The sequence below is a fragment of the Salmo trutta genome, chromosome 2 (genome assembly GCF_901001165.1).
Source record: "Salmo trutta chromosome 2, fSalTru1.1, whole genome shotgun sequence".
NCBI lineage: Eukaryota > Metazoa > Chordata > Actinopteri > Salmoniformes > Salmonidae > Salmo > Salmo trutta.
This window is the reverse complement of record NC_042958.1, coordinates 15,954,740-15,981,839: the sequence shown is the minus strand read 5'-3', so window position 1 is coordinate 15,981,839 and position 27,100 is coordinate 15,954,740. Positions and strand designations below refer to the sequence as shown.

The following is a 27,100-nucleotide window of genomic DNA, read 5'->3' as shown; positions in this document are numbered from 1 at the left end:
ACGTGGGTGAGTGTGTGTGTGTGGGCGTGATTGTGTACGTGTGTGAGTTTTATTTATTTTACCTTTATTTAACTAGGTAGGCTCATGTACAACTGCGAACTGGCCAAGATAAAGCAAAGCAGTGTGACACAGACAACAACACAGAGATACACACGGAGTAAACAATAAACAAGCCAATAACAAAATAAACAAGTCAATGACACAGTAGAAAAAAAAGAAAGTCTATATACAGTGTGTGCAAAAGGCATGAGGAGGTAGGCAATAAATAGGCCATAGGAGCGAATAATTACAATTTAGCAGATTAACACTGGAGTGATAAATGAGCATATGATGATGTGCAAATAGAAATACTGGTGTGCAAAAGAGCATAAAAGTAAATAAAATAAAAACAGTATGGGGATGAGGTAGGTAGATTGGGTGGGCAATTTACAGATGGACTATGTACAGCTGCAGCGATCGGTTAGCAGCTCAGGTAGCAGCTCAGGTAGCTGATGTTTAAAGTTGGTGAGGGAAATAAGTCTCCAACTTCAGCGATTTTTGCAATTCGTTCCAGTCACTGGCAGCAGAGAACTGGAAGGAAAGGCGGCCAAATGAGTTGTGTAACGGCCGTCGTTAAAATGAGACCAAGGTGCAGCGGAGGATGTGTTCATCTTTCAAGATATTTAATGGAACGCATGAACACTACAAAATAAACAAAACAACCAGCAACAGTTCTGTCCGGTTACACACTAAACAGAAATCACCCACAAAAACCCAAAGGAAAACCAGGCTACTTATGTGTGACTCCCAATCAGCAACAACGAACTACAGCTGTGCCTGATTGGGAGCCACACACGGCCCAAAACAAAGAAATACAAAAACAGAAAAATGAACATAGAACGCCCACCCAATGTAACACCCTGGCCTAACCAAAATAAAGAACAAAAACCCCTCTCTATGGCCAGGGCGTTACAAGGTGTTGGCTTTGGGGATGATCAGTGAGATATACCTGCTGGAATGTGTGCTACGGGTGGGTGTTATCGTGACCAGTGAACTGAGATAAGGCGGAGCTTTACCTTGCATAGACTTATAGATGACCTCGAGCCAGTGGGTCTGGCGACGAATATATAGCGAGGGCCAGCCGACTAGAGCATACAGGTCGCAGTGGTGGGTGGTATAAGGTGATTTGGTAACAAAACGGATGGCACTGTGATAGACTGCATCCAGTTTGCTGAGTAGAGTAATGGAAGCTATTTTGTAGATGACATCGCCGAAGTCGAGGATCAGTAGGATAGTCAGTTTTACTAGGGTAAGTTTGGCGGCGTGAGTGAAGGAGGCTTTGTTGCAAAATAGAAATCCAATTCTAGATTTGATTTTGGATTGGAGATGTTTAATATGAGTCTGGAAGGAGAGTTTACAGTCCAACCAGACACCTAGGTATTTATAGTTGTAATCATATTCTAGGTCGGAACCGTCCAGGGTGGTGATGCTAGCCGGGCGGGCAGGTGCGGGCAGCGAACGGTTGAAAAGCATGCATTTGGTTTTACTAGCGTTTAAGAGCAGTTGGAGGCCACGGAAGGAGTGTTGTATGTATGTAGCTCGTTTGGAGGTTTGTAAGCACAGTGTCCAAGGAAGGGCCAGAAGTATACAGAATGGTGTCGTCTGTGTAGAGGTGGATCAGGGAATCGACCGCAGCAAGAGCGACATCATTGATATATACAGAGACAGTCGGCCCGAGAATTGAACCCTGTGGTACCCCCATAGAGACTGTCAGAGGTCCGGACAACATGCCCTCCGATTTGACACATGGAACTCTGTCTGCAAAGTAGTTGGTGAACCAGGCGAGGCAGTCATTAGAAAAACCAACGCTATTGAGTCTGCCGATAAGAATACGGTGATTGACAGAGTCGAAAGCCTTGGCCAGGTCGATGAAGACGGCTGCACAGTACTGTCTTTTATTGATGGCGGTTATGATATTGTTTAGTACCTTGAGCGTGGCTGAGGTGCACCCGTGACCGGTTCGGAAACCGGATTGCACAGCGGAGAAGGTACGGTGGGATTCGAAATGGTCAGTGATCTGTTTATTAACTTGGCTTTCGAAGACTTTAGATAGGCAGGGCAGGATGGAAATAGGTCTGTAACAGTTTGGATCTAGGGTGTCACCCCCTTTGAAGAGGGGGATGACCGCGGCAGCTTTCCAATCTTTAGGGATCTCGGACGATACAAGGTTGAACAGGCTGGTAATAGGGGTTGCAACAATGGCGGCGGATAGTTTTAGAAAGAGAGGGTCTAGATTGTCTAGCCCAGCTGATTTGTACGGGTCCAGGTTTTGCAGCTCTTTCAGAACATCTGCTATCTGGATTTGGGTGAAGGAGAAGCTGGAGAGGCTCGGGCGAGTAGCTGCGGGGGGGGGGCAGAGCTGTTGGAGTAGCCAGGTGTAAAGCATGGCCAGCCGTTGAGAAATGCTTATTGAAATGTTCAATTATCATGGATTTATCGGTGGTGACCGTGTTACCTAGCCTCAGTGCAGTGGGCATCTGGGAGGAGGTGCTCTTGTTCTCCGTGGACTTCACAGTGTCCTAAAACTTTTTGGAGTTAGAGCTACAGGATGCAAATTTCTGCTTGAAAAAGCTAGCCTTTGCTTTCCTAACTGACTGCGTGTATTGGTTCCTGACTTCCCTGAACAGTTGCATATCGTGGGGACTTTGATACCATTGCAGTCCGCCACAGGATGTTTTTGTGCTGGTCAAGGGCAGTCAGGTCTGGAGTGAACCAAGGGCTATATCTGTTCTTAGTTCTGCATTTTTTGAACGGGGCATGCTTATCTAAGATGGTGAGGAAATTACTTTTAAAGAATGACCAGGCATCCTCAACTGACGGGATGAGGTCAATATCCTTCCAGGATACCCGGGCCAGGTCGATTAGAAAGGCCTGCTCGCAGAAGTGTTTTAGGGAGCGTTTGACAGTGATGAGGGGTGGTCTTTGACCGCAGACCCATAGCGGATACAGGCAATGAGGCAGTGAGCGCTGAGATCCTGATTGAAAACAGCGGAGGTGTATTTGGAGGGCAAGTTGGTCACGATAATGTCTATGAGGGTGCCCAAGTTTACGGATTTAGGGTTGTACCTGGTGGGTTCCTTGATGATTTGTGTGAGATTGAAGGCATCTAGCTTAGATTGTAGGACTGCCGGGGTGTTAAGCATACCCCAGTTTAGGTCACCTAACAGAACGTACTCTGAGGCTAGATGGGGGACAATCAATTCACAAATGGTGTCCAGGGCACAGCTGGGAGCGGAGGGGGGGGGGTTGATAGCAGGCGGCACCAGTGATTGTGTACTTAAGTGAGTGTGTGTGTGTGTGTGTGGATGTGCCTGAGTGTGTGTGTGTGCCTGAACGTGTGTGAGTGTGTGTGCGTGCGAGATGTGTGTGTGTGAGTGTGTACGTCCGTGAGTGTGTGTGCATACATGCGTGAGTGTGTATGTGACTGAGTGTGTGTGTGTGTGTGTGTGTGAGATGTGTGTGTGTGAGTGTGTACGTCCGTGAGTGTGTGTGCATACATGCGTGAGTGTGTGTGTGACTGAGTGTGTGTGTGTGTGTGTGTGTGTATGTACGTGAGTGAGTGAGTGAGTGTGGGAGTGTGTGAGGGAGTGTGGGAGTGTGGGAGTGTGGGAGTGTGGGTGTGTGTGTGTGTGTGTGTGTGTGTGCTTGAGTTTGTGAATGTGTGTACGTGTGTGTGTGCGTGTGCGTATGTTTGTGAGTGTGTGTACGTGCGTGAGTGAGTGAGTGTGAGTGTCTAAGTGCATGAGTGTTTGTGTGAGTGTGTGTGTACGTGCGTGAGTGTATGTGTGTTTGTGTGAGTGTGTGTGCGTGAGAGTGTGTGTGTGTGTGCATAAGTATGCATGAGTGTGTGTGTGTACTTGCGTGAGTGTGTTTGTTTGTGCGTGAGTGTGTACGTGTGTGAGTGTGTACGTGTGTGTGTGTGTGCATGAGTGTGTGTCTGTAAGTGTGTGTGTCTGAGTGTGTGTGTGTGCATGAGTGTGTGCGCATGAGTGTGTGTGTGTGTGTGTGAGTGTGTGTTTGTTTGTGTGTGAGCATGTGTGTTTGAGTGTGTACTTGCATGAGTGTGTGTGCGTGAGTGTGTGTGTACGTGCGTGAGTGTGTGTGTCTGCACGTGCATGAGTGATTGTGTACGTAAGTGAGTGTGTGTGTGTGAATGTGCCTGAGTGTGTGTGTGTGTGTGTGTGTGCCTGAATGTGTGTGTGTACGTGCGTGAATGTGTGTGTGCGCAAGTGTGTGTGTGTGTGTGCGTAAGTGTGTGTATGTGCGTAAGTCAGTGTGTGGGTGTGTGTGTGTGTGGGTGCGTGAGTGTGTCTGTGTGCGTGAGTGTGTTTGTGCGTGATTTTGTGTGCGTGTATGTGTGTGCTTGAGTGTGTACTTTCGTAAGTGTTTGTGTGTGCGTGAGTTATGTGTGTGTGTGTGTACATGTTTGAGTGTGTGTGTGCATGAGTGTGTATTTGCGTGAGTGTGTGTGTGTGCGTGTTTGTATGTGTGCATGAATGTGTGTGAGTGTGTTGGTGTTCATGAGTGTGTGTGTCTATATGCTTGAGTGTGTGTGCATGAGTGTGTGTGTTTGAGTGTGTATGTGCGTTAGTGTGTGTGTGTGTGTGTGTGTGTGCGCGTGAACATGTGTTTGTGTGTGTGTGTTCGTGTGTGTGTTTGCGTGAATGTGTGAGTTTGTGCGTGAGTTCGTGAGTTTGCTTGAGAGTGTGTGTGTCAGTGTGTGGGTGCATTTGTGTGTGTGTGTGTGTGTCTGTGTGCGTGAGTGTGTGTCTGTGTGCGTGAGTGTTTGTGTGTGCGTGAGTGTGTATTTGTGTGTGTGTGTGAGTGAGTGAGTGAGTGCGTGCGTGTCTGTGAGTGTGTGTGCTTAAGTGTGTGTGTGTGTGAGTGTACATCAGTGTGTGGTTGCGTTTGTGTGTGTGCGTCTTTGTGCGTGAGTGTGTGAGTGTGCGTGATTGTGTGCGCTTGATTGTGTGTCTGTGTGCTTAAGTGTTTTTGTGTGCATGAGTGTGTATGTGCGTGAGTTTGTGTGTGTGTGTGAGTGTCTGTATGTGCGTGAGTGTGTGTGTGTGTGTGAGTATGAGTGTGTGCGTGTGTGAGTGTGTGTGTGCGCGAGTGTGTGTGCGTCAGTGTGTGTGAGTGTATGTGTGAGTGTCTGTGTGTGCATGAGTGTGTGTGGGTGAGTGTCAGTGTGTGTGTGTGCGTGTGTATGTAAGTGTGTGGTTGAGTTTGTGTGTGCATGAGTGTGTGAGTGTGCGTGATTGTGTGCGCTTGATTGTGTGTCTGTGTGCTTAAGTGTTTTTGTGTGCATGAGTGTGTATGTGCGTGAGTTTGTGTGTGTGTCTGTGTGTGAGTGTCTGTATGTGCGTGAGTGTGTGTGTGTGTGTGAGTATGAGTGTGTGCGAGTGTGTGTGTGAGTGAGTGTGTGAGTGTATGTGTAAGTGTCTGTGTGTGCATGAGTGTGTGTGGGTGAGTGTGTATGTAAGTGTGTGGTTGAGTTTCTGTGTGTGCATGAGTGTATGTGTGAGTGTGAGTGCGTGCGTGTGCGTGTGCGTGTGTGAGTTTGTTTGTGTGTGAGTGAGTGAATCACATCAAATCAAATTTTAATGGTCACACAGTGGTATTTAGCAGATGTTAATGCTAGTGTAGCGAAATGCTTGTGCTTCTAGTTCTGACAGTGCAGTAATATCTAGCAAGTAATCTAACAATTTCACAACATCTAACTTTTACACACAAGTGTAAAGGAATGAATAAGAATATGTACATATAAATATATGGATGAGTGATGGCTGAACTGCATAGGCAAGATGCAGTAGATGGTATAGCGTACAATATACACATATGAGATGTGTAATGTAGGGTAAGTGGCATTGTTTAACTTCTTATGGGCGTGTGGTACGGTAGCGTCCCACCTGGCCAACATCCGGTGAAAATGCAGGGCGCGAAATTCAAACTACAGAATTATAAATATTTAACTTTCATAAAATCACAAGTGTAATACATCAAAATAAAGCTTAGCTTCTTGTTAATCCAGCCGCTGTGTCAGATTTCAAAAAGGCTTTACGGCGAAAGCACACCATACGATTATATGAGGACAGTGCCCCGCATACAAAAGCATGAAAAACATATTTCAACCAGGCAGGTGCCCCACGAAAGTCAGAAATAGCGATATAATAAATGCCTTACCTTGGATGATCTTCTGTTGGCACTCCAAAAGGTCCCAGATACATCACAAATGGTCCTTTTGTTCGATAAGGTCCTTCTTTATATCCATAAAAACTCATTATAGCTGGACTTCAGTCAATAATCCACCCAGTTTCCCTCCATCAAAATGCATACAAAATGAATCCCAAACGTTACTGTTACGAACCCCCTTGGCCCTGCAGTCTAGGGGGGAATGGCAACGAGACCGTAACATAAATCATGCAAATTATAATCGTGACAAGTAACAGTGAGAACCAATAACCACAGACAACTGAAATCTACCGTCAAACACTAAAGGTTTATTTGTAAACACACGGTAATGGGGTGTGAGAAAAGGGGCTGAGCTGGACCCAAGCAAAGAAACAATAATCCAAAAACACCCCTAAGCTAGACTAGCCTATTTCCACAACAGCTAGCTAACTAACCAAAAATACAGTGGGTGGTCCGCCCAGTTCTAACTAGGGTACTTAGACAAAGTATTCCTACGGGTAATGTAGGCCCATGGGCGACTTGTCTTGGTACCCCCTTTTCTCACCAACAAACAAACAGTCAACACTTTAACAAAAACAATACTCACAGGTGGGATGGACAAAGTGACATGTGGTTGCAAACCAAAAGAGAGATCAATACAGAAATAGAGAGAGGGACACACAGAGCGAGATTGAGAGAATGAACACAAAGATTGCTCTCAGATTGAGAATGAGCTTGCGAGATAATGAGCTGGGGAGAAAACAACTGACTGGGTTTTTAAACCAAGGGAAAGGGGCTGTGATTGGGTGAGGAAAGGGGAGCAAGTGTCTTCTGATTGGGGACTGGTTGATGACTGATTGGGGAGTGATGATTGTCACCTGTGAGGAGGAGAAGGAGAGAAAAGAAACACAGGATACACACTTGTATCCGTAACAGTTACTAATAAACTTTTCCAAACAAGTCAAACAGCATTTATAATCAAACCTTAGGTACCCTAATACGTAAATAAACGATAAAATTTAAGACGGAGAATCGTTATTGTCTTTAAAGGAGAAAAATACCAAAGAACGTGCTCTCTTCCACACGCTTGGAAACACTACAGCCAAAATAGGAGCCACCCAAAAAAACTAAAATTTCTGGCTCATTTTTCCAAAAACCAGCATGAAACTCTTTCTAAAGACTGTTGACATCTAGTGGAAGCCCTGGGAAGTGCAATCTGGGAGGATTTCGCCTTATAATAAAAGTGACAGCCATTGAAAACAGTGGTAGGCTGAATTTTTTTGTTGTTGTTGGGATGGTTTGTCCTCGGGATTTTGCCTACCATATCAGTTCTGTTTTACTCACAGACATAATTTTAACAGTTTTAGAAACTTTAGAGTGTTTTCTATCCAAATCTACCAATCTATATGCATATCCTAGCTTCTGGGCCTGAGTAACAGGCAGTTTACTTTGGGCATGCTTTTCATCCGGACGTGAAAATACTGCCCCCTACCAAAGAGAGGTTAAAGTGACTAGTGATACATGTGTTTGTGTGTGTGTGTGTATGTGTGTGCCTGTGTGTGTGTGCGTGAGTGTGTGTGTGTGTGAGTGTGTGCGTGTGTGTGTGTGTGTGCATGAATGTGTGTGTGTGCGGGTGTGAGTGAGTGAGTGTGTGTGTGTGTGCATGAGTGTGTTTGTGTGAGTGTGTGTGTGCGTGCGTGAGTGTGTGTGTGTGTGTGTGCATGAGTGTGTGTGTGAGTGTGTGTGTGATTGTGAGTGAGTGTGTGTGTGTGTGTGTGTGTGTGTGTGTGTGTGTGTGTGTGTGTGTGTGTGTGTGTGTGTGTGTGTGTGTGTGTGCATGAGTGTGTGTGTGTGCGGGTGTGAGTGAGTGAGTGTGTGTGTGCATGAGTGTGTGTGTGTGTGTTTGTGTGAGTGTGTGTGTGTTTGTGTGAGTGTGTGTGTGCATGAGTGTGTGTGTGTGTGCGTGAGTGAATCAAATCAAATCAAATTGTATTGGTCACATACATATGGTTAGCAGATGTTAACTTCTTTCGGATCATTGGGACGCTAGCGTCCCACCTCGACAACATCTGGTGAAATTGCAGAGCGCAAAATTCAAAATACAAAAGTAGTAATATTAAACATTCATAAAAATACTAGTGTTATTGAAATCAAATCAAATGTATTTATATAGCCCTTCTTACATCAGCTGATATCTCAAAGTGCTGTACAGAAACCCAGCCTAAAACCCCAAACAGCAAGCAATGCAGGTGTAGAAGCACGGTGGCTAGGAAAAACTCCCTAGAAAGGCCAAAACCTAGGAAGAAACCTAGAGAGGAACCAGGCTATGAGGAGTGGCCAGTCCTCTTCTGGCTGTGCCGGGTGGAGATTATAACAGCACATGGCCTAGATGTTCAAATGTTCATAAATGACCAGCATGGTCAAATAATAATAATCATAGTAGTTGTCGAGGGTGCAACAAGTCAGTAACACAAGAGTAAGTGTCAGTTGGCTTTTTCATAGCCGATCTTTGAGAGTATCTCTACCGCTCCTGCTGTCTCTAGAGAGTTGAAAACAGCAGGTCTGGGACAGGTAGCACGTCCGGTGAATAGGTCAGGGTTCCAGCAGGTTTGGGACAGCAAGTCTGGGACAGGTAGCACGTCCGGTGAACAGGTCAGGGTTTCCATAGCTGGAGGCAGAACAGTTGGAACTGGAGCAGCAGCACGGCCAGGTGAACTGGGGACAGCAAAGAGTCATCAAGCCAGGTAGTCCTGAGGCATGGTCCTAGGGCTCAGGTCCTCCAAGAGAGAGAGAAAGAAAGAGAGAAAGAGAGAATTAGAGAAAGCATATTTAAATTCACACAGGACACCGGAAAAGACAAGAGAAATACTCCAGATGTGACAGACTGACCCTAGCCCCCCGACACATAAACTACTGCAGCATAAATACTGGAGGCTGAGACAGGAGGGGTCAGGAGACACTGTGGCCCCATCCGATGAAACCCCCGGACAGGGCCAAACAGGTAGGATATAACCCCACCCACTTTGCCAAAGCACAGCCCCCACACCACTGGAGGGATATCTTCAACCACCAACATACCATCCCGGAACAAGGCCGAGTATAGCCCACAAAGATCTCCACCATGGCACAGCCCAAGGGGGGGCGCCAACCCAGACAGGAAGACCACATCAGTGACTCAACCCACTCAAGTGACGCACCCCTCCCAGGGACGGCATGGAAGAACACCAGCAAGCCAGTGACTCAGCCCCCGTAAAAGGGGTAGAGGCAGAGAATCCCAGTGGAAAGAGGGGAAACCGGCCAGGCAGAGACAGCAAGGGCGGTTCGTTGCTCCAGCCTTTCCATTCACCTTCACACCCCTGGGCCAGACTACACTTAATCATAGGACCTACTGAAGAGATATGTCTTCAGTAAAGACTTAAAGGTTGAGACTGAGTCTGCGTCTCTCACATGGGTAGGCAGACTATTCCATAAAAATGAAGCTCTATAGGAGAAAGCCCTGCCTCCAGCTGTTTGCTTAGAAATTCTAGGAACAATTAGGAGGCCCGCGTCTTGTGACCATAGCGTACGTGTAGGTATGTACGGCAGGACCAAATCGGAAAGATAGGTAGGAGCAAGCCCATGTAATGCTTTGTAGGTTAGCAGTAAAACCTTGAAATCAGCCCTTGCCTTAACAGGAAGCCAGTGTAGGGAGGCTAGCACTGGAGTAATATGATCACATTTTTTGGTTGTAGTCAGGATTCTAGCAGCCGTATTTAGCACTAACTGAAGTTTATTTAGTGCTTTATCCAGGTAGCCGGAAAGTAGAGAACTTGCAGTAGTCCAACCTAGAAGTAACAAAGGCATGGATTAATTTTTCTGCGTCATTTTTGGACAGAAAGTTTCATTCTTCAACATTCTTTAGCTTAGAATCTTGGTAATCGAGCCGCTTTGTCCAATTTACAATAGGCTTTAAGGCGAAAGCATAGCATTTGATCGTCTGAGGACAGCGCCTCACCCACTTCCTGAATTAACATGAATTCATAACCTGCACAGGTGTCACAAAACTCAAAAATAGCGATAAAATAAATCACTTACCTTTGAAGATCTTAATTGTTTTGCAAACCAACGGGTCCCAATTACACAATGAATGGACGTTTTGTTCGATAATGTCCTTTATATCCCAAAAATGTCAGTTTATTTGGCGCGTTTGATTCAGAAATCCACCTGTTCCAACTCGTTCAACATGCCTACAAAGGAATCTAAAAAGTTACCTGTAAACTTCGTCCAAACAATTCAAACAACGTTTCTAATCCAACCTCAGGCACCTTAATATGTAAATATTAGGGTGCCTGACGGAATATATGGTGTTCAATACCGGAGAAAAAGAACGAGGAGCGCGCACTCATTCACACGCGCCAAAAGACTAGAGTCCATCTGAGGGACACTTCGAAAGAATACGAATACTTCTTCATTTTTCAAAAAACAAGCATGAAACAATTTGTAAAGACAGTTGAAATCTAGTGGAAGCCATAGGGACTGCAATCTGGGTCCTAATTATTAGACTTTCCCATAGAAAGCATTGAAAAGTCCAATGACCTTAACAACAAAAACATTTGGGGTTTCGCCTGCCAGATCAGTTCTGTTATACTCACAGACATTATTTTAACAGTTTTAGAAACATTAGAGTGTTTTCTATCCAATAATACCATGCATATGCATATCCTAGCTTCTGGGCCTGAGTAACAGGCAGTTTACTTTGGGCACCTCAGTCATCCAAACTTCCCGAATACTGCCCCCTAGCCTTAAAAAGTTAATGCTAGTGTAGCGAAATGCTTGTGCTTCTAGTTCTGACAGTGCAGTAATATCTAACAAGTAATCTAACAATTTCACATCTACCTTTTACACACAAGTGTAAAGGAATGAATAAGAATATGTACATATAAATATATGGATGAGCGATGGCTGAACGGCATAAGCAAGATGCAGTCGTTGGTATAGAGTACAGTATATACATATGAGATGAGAAATGTAGGGTATGTAAACATTATATAAAGTGGCATTGTTTAAAGTGACTAGTGATACATGTGTGTTTGTGTTTTTGTGTGTGCGTGTGTGCGTGTGTGCGTGTGTGCGTGTGTGTGTGTGTGTGTGTGTGTGTGTGTGTGTGTGTGAGTGTGTGAGTGTGTGTGTGTGTGTGCATGTGTGTGTGTGCTTGCGTGTGCATGCAAAAGTGTAAGTGTATGTGTTCGGCAGACAGTATGTGAGACAACCAAAAGTTTCTGTTTTTCTGTCAGTATTTGGACGCAGAATTGACAGCCACTGTGAAATTGCCTGCTAGTAAAGTTACAAGCACATCACATTACTGTAGTTCCCTTTTATTCACACTTCCAGAAATGTAATTAATCATCTATCCTTCAGAAGTCAGAAAACACACACACACACACACACACACACACACACACACACACACACACACACACACACACACACACACACACACACACACACACACACACACACACACACACACACAAAAGAGACTGAGCCTGCAGCGAAGTCTCCTTGGTTTTATGAATATTAGAGAGAAGATATGAGACAGCACACAAATTACCGCTCAAACACACAATCACTCACACACTCACACACTCACACACACACTCACACACTCACACTCACTCACACACTCACACACTCACACTAACACTCACACACACACACACACTCACTCACACACACACACACACACTCACACACAGAGCTGAGCTCCATGGTGCTGACTGGGTACATCAACACTCAATGCATTAATGTCTCTATTTCTCTCTCCACCCTCTCTCCCACTTTCCCAACCCCCCTCCTTTCTCTCTCGCTCTCTCTCGCTCTCTCTCTCTCTCCTCTTTCTCTCTCTCCTCTTTCTCTCTCTCTCTCTCTCTCTTTCTCTCTCTCTCTCTCTCTCCTCTTTCTCTCTCTCTGTCTTTCTTTTCCTACCTCCCCTCCTCCTCTCTCTCCTCCCTCCCTCTCTCTCTCTCTCTTTGTCTGTCTAGCGGTGTTTGAACAGAGTTGTGAGGCGTATAAACACCTGGGCAGATCTTCAGACACATACTGGATAGATCCGGATGGGAGTGGACCACTCGGACCTTTCAAAGTCACCTGCAACATGACAGGTGTGTTTGTGTGAACAGACCCAGTTCAGAACGGATTACAATAAGGGCTTTAAGTCCATTGCCTAACAGTGAGCACTCCCACATTTTTCGACTTTATTATTAGAAGTCGTTCCATGCCTTGCAACATGAAAGGTAAAGAGACCAAAGGATTACAAAAAGAAAGTTCTCTACATCGGAAAAAGGTAGTCCTCTAACTCATTCAATAAACCATAAAAGAACAGAGACCAGACAGACAGAGAGCACGGTGAGTTTTCTATTCCAGTCCAGGTGTGACCCCAAGGACCTGAGAGATGACAAGATGCCCTCGCTTCTTTTCTCCTCCTAGACCGTCTTAACCTGTTAGTTGCCAAGGCAACCTGGTTCTGCAGCTACAGCCTTTAACATTTATCTGTAACCACCAAACACACACAAACACACAAATACATACACACATGTAAACACACACACACTTGCCTTGACCATATATCAGATTAACCACGGCACCACAGCTTCTCATATTATAAGAATACAGTACCTTCACAAAGTATTCACACCACTTGACTTTTCCCCAAAAAAATTGCATTACAGCCTGAATTTTAAATTGATTAAATTGAGATTGTTTTTCACAAATTGAAATTGTGTTGAAATATATTGAGTCAATAAGTATTCAACCCCTTTGTTATGAATTTCAAACATAGATTCAACCACAAAAAACAGAAAAGCTTTCCAATGCCTCGCAAAGAAGGGTGGAGTTATTAATTACACTTAGGATGGTGTATCAATACACCCAGTCACTACAAAGATGCAGGCGTCCTTCCTAACTCAGTTACCAGAGAGGAAGTAAACCGCTCAGGGATTTCACCATGAGGCCAATGATGACTTTAAAACAGTTTAATGGCTGTGATGGAAGAAAACTGAGGATGGATGCACAACATTGTAGTTACTCCACAATACTAACCTAAATGACAGAGTGAAAAGACGGAAGCCTGTACAGAATGAAAAATATTCCAAGCATGCATCCTGTTTGCAATAAGGCACTAAAGTAAAACAGCAAAAAATGTGGCAAAGAAATAAACTTCCAAATAAAAATGTCCTGAATACAAAGCTTTATGTTTGGGACAAATCCAACACATCACTGAGTACCACTCTTCATATTTTCTAGCAAAGTGTTGGCTGCATCATGTTATGGGTATGCTTGTCATCGGCAAGGACTTGTGAGTTTTTTTAGGATAAAAGGAAACAGGAATAGAGCTAAACACAGGCAAAATCCTAGAGGAAAACCTGGTTCAGTCTGCTTTCCAACAGACACTTGGAGACAAATTCACCTTTCAGCAGGACAATAACCTGAAACACAAGGCCAAATCTAAACTGGAGTTGCTTACCAACATGACATTGAATGTCCCTGAGTGACCTAGTTACAGTTTTGACTTAAATCAAATAAAAAATATATGGCAAGACTTGAAAATGGCTGTCAACAACCAACTTGACAGAGCTTGAGGAATTTTAAAAAGAATAATGTGCAAATATTATATAATCCAGGTGGGGAAAGCTCTTAGAGACTTACCCAGAAAGACTCACATCTGTAATCACTGCCAAAGGTGATTCTAACATGTATTGACTCAGGGGTGGGAATACTTATGTAAATTAGATATTTCAGTATTTCATTTTCAATAAATTTGCAAAAAGATTCTGAAAACATGATTTATTTATTTTGAATTCTGGCTGTAATATAACAACATGGATAAGTCAAGGGGTATCAATACTTTCTGAAGGCACTGTATATTTTAGGAGCTTTCATTCAATCAGCTGTGTTAGAGCTACACTTTATCTCTCTCTCTCTTTTTCTCTCTTTCCCTCTCTCTCTTTCTCTCTTTCCCTCTCTCTCTTTCTCTCTCTCCCTCTCTCTCTTTCTCTCTCTCCCTATCTCTCTTTGTCGCTCTCTCTACTTTCTCTCTCTCTCTCTGACTCTCTCTCTTTCTTTCTCTCTCTCAGAAGACAAGGTGTGGACTACTGTGGTAAATAATCTACCAGCCCAGACCTCAGTGACCGGGTCTAGCAGAGAGAGACGCACTGTGCTGCAACTCAACTACAGTGCTTCTATGGAACAGGTACACACACACACACACACACACACACACACACACACACACACACACACACACACACACACACACACACACAACACATACTGTACACGCAGACACACAAACAAAACACACACAATTCAATGGCTGTTCATTGTGTCTTTCAGTTAAGTATTTCATCCCACCCTACTCTCTTTTTCTTTCCTGTGCACTCTTTAACTTCGCGGCCATTTTCATTGACTCCTGACTTGTGTGTGTGTGTGTGTGTGTGTGTGTGTGTGTGTGTGTGTGTGTGTGTGTGTGTGTGTGTGTGTGTGTGTGTGTGTGTGTGTGTGTGTGTGTGTGTGTGTGTGTGTGTGTGTGTGTGTGTGTGTGTGTGTGTGTGTGTGTGTGTGTGTGTGTGTGTGTGTGACTGTGTGTGAATGTGTCTGTGTGTATACATGCGTGTGTGTGCATGTGTTTGTAACAGGTCACAGCTATTACCACCAGTGCAGAACACTGTGAACAACACGTGTCGTACGGCTGCCTCATGTCCCGACTGCTCAACACACCCGGTAACACAGTGTTCTATTCGTCTCTACTGCAGTGCTCTTGTCTTCTCTACTGCAGTGTTCTTGTCTTCTCTACTTGTTCTTCTTCTACTGCAGTGTTCTTGTCTTCTCTACTGCAGTGCTCTTGTCTTCTTCTACTGCAGTGTTCTTGTCTTCTCTACTTGTTCTTCTTCTACTGCTTGGGCTCAACTATCAGTCTGCTGTGTGTTCGTCCTCACTTATGTAGTGGGGTCATCTGGGTAGTGAGAGGGAGTGGTGTTTCTCTGTTAGATTGTCACCCCTTTAGACAACCCGCTAATTAACATCTGATTATCCTATCCGTCTTTCTGCACTTTAATGTTCGACAAACCAAGGCTTTTGTTGAAGGTTGCTTCAGTTTTCTGCCCTGCTGGACTCCAAGATGAATTCCAACATTAAAATATTCTCATGTAATGAAATATGCTCAAGGCCCTGTCTGTCTCTCACTGTGTTATTTAAAGAAGAGCCCAGCCGAGGCTGAGGACATCAATGAAATTAGTGGGAGATGAGATGTTCAGTGTGTCAGGAAGAAGGAAACTAAAGATTAGATGATGGAAGAGAAGGACTGATACATAATGGCAGTGTGTCAGGAAGAAGGAAACTAAAGATTAGATGATGGAAGAGAAGGACTGATACATAATGGCAGTGTGTCAGGAAGAAGGAAACTAAAGATTAGATGATGGAAGAGAAGGACTGATACATAATGGCAGTGTGTCAGGAAGAAGGAAACTAAAGATTAGATGATGGAAGAGAAGGACTGATACATAATGGCAGTGTGTCAGGAAGAAGGAAACTAAAGATTAGATGATGGAAGAGAAGGACTGATACATAATGGCAGTGTGTCAGGAAGAAGGAAACTAAAGATTAGATGATGGAAGAGAAGGACTGATACATAATGGCAGTGTGTGGGAGTGGGATGAAAAGTCTCTCTCTTGCTTTTCTCTCACACTGTATGTAACTCTCTGATCCCCCCCCCCCCCCCCCCCCCACACACACACACACACTCCTGTCTGTTAGCTTTTGTCTGAGTAGGAACTGTTTATCTAAGTACAAACACAGCTCGGTTAACATTTCCGCAAGGTTGAACCATGATTTTTAACAGAGTAATATTGTCTGTCTGTGTTTGTGTTCTTTCAACCAGCTATAAAATTCCTTTAAGTGGGACATGATGTGTTGTGTCTTTCAAGGCACACAACAACATTAGCAACAACACTTCTGTGGAAGTCAGGAAAGAACATATGTGATGTATAACCCGAACCCACAGAGCAAAAACTTCCAGTTGCATTTTTGATAACATATCTACAGTATTTCACTTTTGAATGTGTATAGTATTGCTTACTAGGTGTCCAATGAATTCTGGAACCACTCCCTCTTCAAATCAGGGCTGATTGGAAAAAGCTGTTCAAAAGAGGGCATTGTATTATCATATCTTTGTGCTCCCTGACGGCCATGCAGCCGAAACGCGTCAGAGTTGTAAAACTTTGTTTCCATTGAGCATGCCATACAAATGAAGGCATTTTAATTCATTATATGAAGAGTGCCTTGGTCCTCTTTTCTTTTTGATTACCAATTTACCCATTTTACCAAAGAGCACCTTCTGTCTACTAAAATCGACTATTGTGTACCTCAGCAGTGCTTCCCTTCCTCCTTTGTTTCTACAATTTAATCAGAGCACTTGGGTAGTGCTCAGAGGAAGCAGCTCCACAGTCATCTTTTTCTGTGGGGACATTTTACAATTCATACTATGGATTTTACCCAAGAGGCTACAAGATGTTCCTATTCCAATGAAGAGGGCCAAAGGATTATTACCACTACCTCATTGCTAGATGAGATGACAGAAACAGAGAATACTGGAATGGAATTAAACAAGACTTACAGAGACTTGCAACAGCTTATGGAGAAAGACACCAAATTTGACCTCAATCCTATCACCTTGTCTGACTATTGGAGGAAAGGCCTAATCCCCAGAGGACTCCGTAATACGAAATTTCCAGCTAATGGAGCACAAGGTACAACTGAATTTAGAGATACATGGGAGGCTATTCTCAACAAGTGTTCTTTTGACCTAATGCTACTTCTAATAGAATAATCTAAAAAGGACAGACAACAGAAATTGATGAAGTACAAAGGAAAATTACAGAACACAGTGACAATCCTAACAAAGCACAATGTGATGAGATCTTGAAAGAGAAAATAGACACATTCACTCTGACATTGAAGCAAGACAAGCTAAGGACATTTAGAAGAGATGAAGTAGACTACAGCGACGGCAAGGTCTTTGCCTGGAGAAAACCAACCTTGGGTTTGTGGTCTAGCCACATTTTTTGAGAGTCACCAGGAAGATACAGTTGAAGTCGGAAGTTTACATACACCTTAGCCAAATACATTTAAACTCAGTTTTTCACAATTCCTGATATTTAATCTGAGTAAAAATTGCCTGTCTATGGTCAGTTAGGATCACCACTTTATTTTAAGAATGTTAAATGTCAGAATAATAGTTGAGAGAATGATTTATTTCAGCTTTTATTTCTTTCATCACATTCCCAGTGGGTCAGATGTTTACATACACACAATTGGTATTTGGTAGCATTGCCTTTAAATTGTTTAACTTGGGTCAAACGTTTCGGGTAGCCTTCCACAAGCTTCCTACAATAAGTTGGGTGAATTTTGACCCATTCCTCCTGACAGAGCTGGTGTAACTGAGTCAGGTTTGTAGGCCTCCTTGCTTGCGCACGCTTTTTCAGTTCTGCCCACAAATTTCCGATAGGATTGAGGTCAAGGCTTTGTGATGACCACTCCAATACCTTGACTTTGTTGTCCTTATGCCATTTTGCCACAACTTTGGAAGTATGCTTGGGGTCAATGTCCATTTGGAAGACCCATTTGCAACCAAGCTTTAACTTCGTGACTGATGTCTTGAGATGTTGCTTCAATATATCCACATAATTTTCCCGCCTCATGATGCCATCTATTTTGTGAAGTGCACCAGTCACTCCTGCAGCAAAGCTCCCCACAACATGATGCTGCCACCCCCGTGCTTCACGGTTGGGATGGTGTTCTTTGGCTTGCAAGCCGAAGAACACGGCATAATGACCAAACATAATGATGGTCATTACGGCCAAACAGTTCCATTTTTGTTTCAGCAGACCAGAGGACATTTCTCCAAAAGTAAGATCTTTGTCCCCATGTGCAGTTGCAAACCGTAGTCTGGCTTTTTTATGGTGGTTTTGGAGCAGTAGCTTCTTCCTCGCTGAGCGGCCTTTCAGGTTATGTCGAGATGGGACTTGTTTTACTGTGGATATAGATACTTTTGTACCTATTTCCTCCAGCATCTTCACAAGGTTCTTTGCAGTTGTTCTGGGATTGATTTGCACTTTTCGCACCAAAGTACGTCCATCTCTAGGAGACAGAACGTGTCTCTTTCCTGAGCGGTATGACGGCTGCGTGGTCCCATGGTGTTTATACTTGCGTACTATTGTTTGTACAGATGAACGTGGTACTTTCAGGCGTTTGGAAATTGCTCCCAAGGATGAACCAGACTTGATGAGGTCTCCAATTTGTTTTCTGAGGTCTTGGCTGATTTCTTTTGATTTTCCCATGATGTCAAGCAAAGAGGCACTGAGTTTGAAGGTAGGCCTTGAAATATATCCACAGGTACACTTCCAATTGACTCAAATTATGTAAATTAGCCTATCAGAAGCTTGTAAAGCCATGACATAATTTTCGGAAATTTTCCAAGCTGTTTCAAGGCACAGTCAACTTAGTGTATGTAAACTTCTGACCCACTGGAATTGTGATACAGTGAATTTTAAGTGAAAAAATCTGTATGTAAACAATTGTTGTAAAAATGACTTGTGTCATGCACAAAGTAGATGTCCTAACCGATTTGCCAAAACTGTAGTGTGTTAACAAAAAATTTGTGGAGTGGTTGAAAAACGAGTTTTAATGACTCCAACCTAAGTATATGTAAACTTCCGACTTCAACTGTATATAAAATGACACAAGATTCAAGACTTCATGCTTTTTAGCAAAAATTATTATATAGAATTTTTGCCACCAACAAAATGTTGAATATTTGGGGCATACAATCATCGAAGCTCTGCAGATTTTTTGGGGAGGATACAGAATCAATAGACCATTTATTTTGGTATTGCCCTCAGGTAGCCTGTTTCTGGGTTCAGGAATGGTTGAAAATGCATAACATTGATCTAAAATTGGCCCTAGAAATAGTACTGATGGGAGATCTGGAGAGACCGCGTCAGTCAATTACTAATATACTTGTCACGACTTCCGCCGAAGTCGGTCCCTCTCCTTGTTCGGGCAGCATTCGGTGGTCAACGTCACCGGCCTTCTAGCCATCGCCGATCCACTTTTAATTTTCCTTTTGTTTTCTCTTTGTCTTACACACCTAGTTTCAATCCCCCAAATACTTGTTCATTATTTAACCCTCGGTTCCCCCATGTTTGTTTGTGAGTAATTGTTTGTATGTAAGACGGTCCATTATGTGGACTTGCTTTATTGTATTATATTTGTCTATTTTGAGTAAATTACGTTTATTTACTCATATCTGCTGTCCTGCGCCTGACTCCTCTACACAAGCTACACACAGACCACATTACAATACTAATACTTTTAGTAAAAGTATTTATCTTTAACTCGCAATCTGTGGATTCTATTCGAATATATAGATTGAAAATATATGTTAAATATCACAGCACAGTTGAAAGATATATGGTGCACAGAAATCCGGAAAGAGTGGGGCCAGCAGAGATAGGTGGGATGGGCTGAGGGAAGCTGAGGGTTGGGATGTGGAATTGGAGATAAGTGGGAGTGGAGTTGCGGGCAGGGGATAGAATAACAGTCAAAGATAAAAGTTAAAAAAATAAAACAACAAAAAGTAAGTTTTAATGACACAGAGGGGCAATGTTGTTACAGCTAATCCCGGTTTGCCTGAGGCTGATGCCGTGCAGGTGTTTGTACACATGCATATACACACACTCATTCAACTGCACACGTGCACATACACGGACACACACACATGTAAATAGTGCCATACATGCACTCAAACATATTCAGTTGGCGTTGCTGTTATGATTTTTGTTGTCCTTGATGTCTTTTGTTTTTTTTGCATTGTTGTTTTCTGTTTTCTGTTGTCTTTGTCTTTTTTCTGTTTTGTTCATTTTGTTGGTTGTTGGTGAATTGTGGGGGGGGGGGGGGTCTTGGGTGTGGGGAATGGAATGATATATATTTTTTTTTCTGCGGGGCGGGCTGTGGGGTTTATTGGATGGTTGAGGGGCAGCTCATTGGGGGAATGTGGGGGGTATTGGATGGTTGAGGTGCAGCTCATTGGGGGAATGTGGGGGGGTGTTGGATGGTTGAGGGGCAGCTCATTGGGGGAATGTGGGGGGGTATTGGATGGTTGAGGGGCAGCTCATGGGGGAATGTGGGGGGGTATTGGATGGTTGAGGTGCAGCTCATTGGGGGAATGTGGTGGGGTATTGGATTGTTGAGGTGCAGCTCATTGGGGGAATGTGGGGGGGTATTGGATAGTTGAGGGGCAGCTCATGGGGGAATGTGGGGGGGTATTGGATGGTTGAGGTGCAGCTCATTGGGGGAATGTGGGGGGTATGGATGGTTGAGGGGCAGCTCATTGGGGGAATGTGGGGGGGTATTGGATGGTTGAGGTGCAGCTCATGGGGGAATGTGGGGGGGTATTGGATGGTTGAGGTGCAGCTCATTGGGGGAATGTGGGGGGGTTTGGATGGTTGAGGTGCAGCTCATGGGGGAATGTGGGGGGGTATTGGATAGTTGAGGGGCAGCTCATTGGGGGAATGTGGGGGGGTATTGGATGGTTGAGGTGCAGCTCATTGGGGGAATGTGGGGGGGTATTGGATGGTTGAGGGGCAGCTCATTGGGGGAATGTGGGGGGGTATTGGATGGTTGAGGTGCAGCTCATTGGGGGAATGTGGGGGGGTATTGGATGGTTGAGGGGCAGCTCATTGGGGGAATGTGGGGGGGTATTGGATGGTTGAGGTGCAGCTCATGGGGGAATGTGGGGGGTATTGGATGGTTGAGGTGCAGCTCATTGGGGGAATGTGGGGGGGTATTGGATGGTTGAGGTGCAGCTCATGGGGGAATGTGCGGGGGTATTGGATAGTTGAGGGGCAGCTCATTGGGGGAATGTGGGGGGGTATTGGATGGTTGAGGGGCAGCTCATGGGGGAATGTGGGGGTATTGGATGGTTGAGGGGCAGCTCATGGGCGAATGTGGGGGGGTATTGGATGGTTGAGGGGCAGCTCATGGGGGAATGTGGGGGGGTATTGGATGGTTGAGGGGCAGCTCATTGGGGGAATGTGGGGGGGTATTGGATGGTTGAGGGGCAGCTCATTGGGGGAATGTGGGGGGGTATTGGATGGTTGAGGGGCAGCTCATGGAGGAATGTGGGGGGGATCTTGGAGGTTGGGAGCTTGGGCTGGTGGCTGATGGATTGCTGGTTCGTGTCCACATTTTTGACCTTGTGGGAGATCTGTCGACGTGCCCTTGAGCCGGGTGTTGACTCTGGTTGCTTCTGTGTGTTGCTCTGGATGGGAGTCTGTTAGATGACTAATGTAATGTAGTTGTTGAGCGGCTTCACTGCAAGTATATACAGAATGTTTTTAATAAAAATACATAAAATAAAAAAATGCTAGGCTCCTGTCAATTGTATCTTTGGCTATGTGAGAGGCAGATTATAAAAAAACATCTGCCATTGATATGGCATTATAGGAGAACTGAATAGTTTGGAGGAGCGTGTCTTATGTAATCGGACAAGTGGCGTTCTTTGAAAATTAAGATGGATAACCTACCGAAACAAGCGAAATTAAGTTTGCAGGTATGTGAATTGTGAATGATGAAAAGTCATGACATCAAAAACCTCCAAAATATTTCAAAGCACTCTCAGTAGACCATTTATTAAAATCCCTTTATTCATGGTACTTGGCTAATGGCCAGGATAATGATGTACACATGTGATGCTGCTTCACCGGCCTTGATTAAGGGGAGGAGAGGCTATGCTGGGTTTTTAATCAAATTAAACGAAATGGGGGGAAACCAATGTTTTTTTTTGTTCCTAATTATGAGATTTATTGTCACAAGGCACATCTCTGGTTCCATGATGGACACTGTGCGTTAAGGCTGGATAGGCTGCGCTTCCACTCTCAAAATCCATGAAATGATCAACTGCATTATCGTTAAGACCTGCTTTTTGGTGGTCTTAACACTTCCCATTAGGGCTGCATGGAATTGTCACTTTTGCGCTTGTTTTTAAGGACACACCTCAAATATTGCCACCCCTCCCCTCAGTGCACCAAGCTGATGTTAGACAGGTAAATTGACGAACCTGGCATTAGGGCTGGAAGATGCCAGTGCGCCAGTTTTTACATGACAAAATGTAAAACTAACGTACATTTGACAGTTGCACCTCCTTAGCACCAGTCGAAAATAGAGCCCTAAATGTGATGATGTTGAATCAACGTGGAAAACTGATTGGATTTGCAAAAAGTCATCACCCAACGTTTATCCTAAAAATATATATATATATATATTTATGTTGAATTTAGGTTAGTTGACAACTCAACCAAATGCAAATCAAAACTAGATGTTGAAATTACGTCTGTGGCCAGTGGGAAGTAATCTACTTTCCCTCCCTCCCTCCCTCTCTCTCTCACTCCCTCTCTCTATTTAACCAATGATCAGGGTTGCTGTACCATTCAGTTGAGTCTGGATTGAAAATTGAAAATGTTAGATGGGATTTTCTGTAAGGGTTTCTAAAGTATGTCATTCCAAGGAGGTGTGTTGGTGTGAATAGTAATGCTGAGATGCAGAACAGTGAGAAGCAGAATAATATAAGGCTAAGTCAGGGTAAAGTAAGAGACAGAATTGATTGATACATTCTCTCTCAGAATCCAGGGATCTAGAGAGCAGATGCTGTGGATAGAGGGGAAGGAATAAAGCTGCCTGGGAGAGAGCAGTCTGGAATAGAGCAGTCTGGAATAGAGCAGGCTGGAATAAAGCAGGCTGGAATAGAGCTGTTTTGAATAGAGCTGTCTGGAAGAGAGCTGTCTGGAAAAGAGCTGTCTGGAAAAGAGCTGTCTGGAATAGAGCTGCCTGGATGAGAGCTGTCTGGAAAAGAGCTGTCTAGAATAGAGCTTCCTGGAATAGAGCTGCATGGATGAGAGCTGCCTGGAATAGAGCTGTCTGGATGAGAGCTGCCTGGAGGGGAGCTGTCTGGAATAGAGCTGTCTGGAATAGAGCTGTCTGGAAAAGAGCTGTCTGGAAAAGAGCTGTCTGGAATAGAGCTGTTTGGAATAGAGCTGCCTGGATGAGAGCTGCCTGGATGAGAGCTTTCTGGAATAGAGCTGCCTGGATGAGAGCTGTCTGGAATAGAGCTTCCTGGATGAGAGCTGTCTGGAATAGAGCTGCCTGGAATAGAGCAGGCTGGAATAGAGCAGGCTGGAATAAAGCAGGCTGGAATAGAGCTGTTTTGAATAGAGCTGTCTGGAAGAGAGCTGTCTGGAAAAGAGCTGTCTGGAAAAGAGCTGTCTGGAAGAGAGCTGCCTGGAATAGAGCTGTCTGGAAGAGAGCTGTCTGGAAAAGAGCTGTCTGGAATAGAGCTTCCTGGAATAGAGCTGCCTGGATGAGAGCTGTCTGGAATAGAGCTGCCTGGATGAGAGTTGCCTGGAATAGAGCTGTCTGGAATAGAGCTGCCTGGAATAGAGCTGTCTGGAATAGAGCTGCCTGGATGAGAGCTGTCTGGAATAGAGCTTCCTGGAATAGAGCTGCCTGGATGAGAGCTGTCTGGAATAGAGCTGCCTGGAATAGAGCTGCCTGGATGAGAGCTGTCTGGAATAGAGCTGCCTGGAATAGAGCTGCCTGGATGAGAGCTGTCTGGAATAGAGCTGTCTGGAATAGAGCTGCCTGGAATAGAGCTGCCTGGAATAGAGCTGCCAGGATGAGAGCTGTCTGGAATAGAGCTGCCTGGAATAGAGCTGCCTGGAATAGAGCTGCCTGGATGAGAGCTGCCTGGAATAGAGCTGCCTGGATGAGAGCTGTCTGGAATAGAGCTGCCTGGATGAGATTCTGTCTGGAATAGAGCTGCCTGGATGAGAGCTGCCTAGATGAGAGCTGTCTGGAATAGAGCTGCCTGGATGAGCTGCCTGGAATAGAGCTGTCTGGAATAGAGCTGCCTGGATGAGAGCTGTCTGGAATAGAGCTTCCTGGATGAGAGCTGTCTGGAATAGAGCTGCCTGGAATAGAGCAGGCTGGAATAGAGCAGGCTGGAATAAAGCAGGCTGGAATAGAGCTGTTTTGAATAGAGCTGTCTGGAAGAGAGCTGTCTGGAAAAGAGCTGTCTGGAAAAGAGCTGTCTGGAAGAGAGCTGCCTGGAATAGAGCTGCCTGGAAGAGAGCTGTCTGGAAAAGAGCTGTCTGGAATAGAGCTTCCTGGAATAGAGCTGCCTGGATGAGAGCTGTCTGGAATAGAGCTGCCTGGATGAGAGTTGCCTGGAATAGAGCTGTCTGGAATAGAGCTGCCTGGAATAGAGCTGTCTGGAATTGAGCTGCCTGGATGAGAGCTGTCTGGAATAGAGCTTCCTGGAATAGAGCTGCCTGGATGAGAGCTGTCTGGAATAGAGCTGCCTGGAATAGAGCTGCCTGGATGAGAGCTGTCTGGAATAGAGCTGCCTGGAATAGAGCTGCCTGGAATAGAGCTGCCTGGAATAGAGCTGCCTGGATGAGAGCTGTCTGGAATAGAGCTGCCTGGAATAGAGCTGCCTGGAATAGAGCTGCCTGGATGAGAGCTGCCTGGAATAGAGCTGCCTGGATGAGAGCTGTCTGGAATAGAGCTGCCTGGATGAGATTCTGTCTGGAATAGAGCTGCCTGGATGAGAGCTGCCTAGATGAGAGCTGTCTGGAATAGAGCTGCCTGGATGAGCTGCCTGGAATAGAGCTGTCTGGAATAGAGCTGCCTGGATGAGAGCTGTCTGGAATAGAGCTGTCTGGAATAGAGCTGCCTGGATGAGAGCTGTCTGGAATAGAGCTGTCTGGAATAGAGCTGCCTGGATGAGAGCTGCCTGGAATAGAGCTGTCTGGAATAGAGCTGCCTGGAATAGAGCTGCCTGGATGAGAGCTGTCTGGAATAGAGCTGTCTGGAATAGAGCTGTCTGGAATAGAGCTGCCTGGAATAGAGCTGCCTGGAATAGAGCTGTCTGGAATAGAGCTGCCTGGATGAGAGCTGTCTGGAATAGAGCTGTCTGGAATAGAGCTGTCTGGAATAGAGCTGCCTGGATGAGAGCTGTCTGGAATAGAGCTGTCTGGAATAGAGCTGCCTGGATGAGAGCTGTCTGGAATAGAGCTGTCTGGAATAGAGCTGCCTGGATGAGAGCTGGCCATAATGAGTTGTTCCCTTATTTTCTGACCCATTACATTGGTGTACTTGTTTTTGTTTTATAGTTTAGATAGTTTTATTTTTACAGACGCCAGAAAGAATACTACATTATAAAACGATTGTTCCCCTATTTTTGGTCATTTGAGTCTCCACAGCAGCTGTAGCATAGGGAGAACAGAGTGGTTTTGTGCCTTGTGGAGTGGAAAATAGCACGCAGTTTCACTCACAAATAAATGATTGCGAAATGCTACTGTGTCATTTACAATGGGTTCTGGCTGGATGTGAAGTGATGGTTTAAATTGTTGCTGCCACCGAAACAGTTCCTGAGCTACCCTTCCTCTACAATAGGTTTTGATATTCACTACAGAGCTAAGCTTTTTGACCCGCTTCAAACAACCTCTGTGGAGAACGAAGGATAGAAGATTGTGTGCGTGCATAGGGGGGTGAATGTTTACGTGCGTACATGGCTTTGTACGTGTGTGTGTGTGTGTGTGTACTCTCTGCTCCTGCTGACACAACTCTCTACAGGGTACCGAGCCTCTGCGCTTTACTGAAATAGCCTCCTAACTGCTTCATCCATATCAGTTATGGAATTATCATATCCCCCCAACACACACACACACACACATACGCACACGCACACACACACACACACACACACATACGCACACACACACACACACACACACACACACACACACACACACACACACACACACACACACACACACACACACACACACACACACACACACATACTTCATCCAAGACTCCTTCATCCATCAGTTGTGAAATTATCATAATCCAGATATGGGAGACTGGCGCCGTGTGGGGGGGCTAAAGACTCAGATTAGACTCACAGCATGACCTATGCACAAGCGTGTGTGTGTGTGTGTGTGTGTGTGTGTGTGTGTGTGTGTGTGTGTGTGTGTGTGTGTGTGTGTGTGTGTGTGTGTGTGTGTGTGTGTGTGTGAGGTGCAAAACCATTTTCATCTGAGGTGGGAGAGGTTGATGAATTGCAAAAAAGAAAGAAGGTGAAATAACGCTCTCTCTCTCTCTTCCTCTCAGCGATCAATGCCGGTTGCTAGCTGGGTTAGCCTCAGTGAAGCTCCAGGGATAGGGAGGCTGGCAGTCCTCACCCTGTCTCCCCCAATTCCCCATACTTCATCTCAATAAGCCCCCTGTCTTTTCCGCTTGTGAAGGAGTGAGGGAAAACAGACAGGTTTGCATTCATTGAGATGACTCATGTTTTGGAGCTAGCTCTGCAGAGTGGTCACTAGCTGGTACAGCCACAAAGTCATGAAATCTTATTTGAAATCTAACCCTAACCTTAACCCTAAACTTAACCACACTGCAAACTTTTGTTTTCATGAATTTTTACGATATAGCCAATTTTGACTTTAAAGCTGTCCCATCTAGCGTAAACCGATCAACATTCAATACTATTGTTCCATCCAATACATCACTGGGGCCGTGTTCCCATCCATCCAGGACATCTACTGTACTTGAAGCTGAACCTGAGGAAGTCCCCCAACATCATTAAGGACCTCACACAACCCAGCCACGAGCTGTTCACTCCCTTCTCGTCGGGCAGATAGAATCAGAGCAATTTAAACACTTGCCAACCAATTCCCCCCATCCTGATACAGTGAGGGAAAAAAGTATTTGATCCCCTGCTGATTTTGTACATTTGCCC

The 27,100-nt window shown here is 44.8% G+C and overlaps 1 protein-coding gene across 1 annotated transcript in view; it reads left to right on the top strand.

The window, feature by feature from the left end:
* The window catches only part of cntnap2a (contactin associated protein 2a), a 109,447-nt gene that overhangs the window by 30,971 nt on the left and 51,376 nt on the right, over nucleotides 1-27,100 (top strand). Inside the window, exons 9-11 of the mRNA XM_029696647.1 lie at nucleotides 12,231-12,350; nucleotides 14,322-14,437; nucleotides 14,883-14,967. Coding sequence (XP_029552507.1) covers nucleotides 12,231-12,350; nucleotides 14,322-14,437; nucleotides 14,883-14,967 — 321 coding nt within the window. The remainder of the gene's footprint in view (nucleotides 1-12,230; nucleotides 12,351-14,321; nucleotides 14,438-14,882; nucleotides 14,968-27,100) is intronic.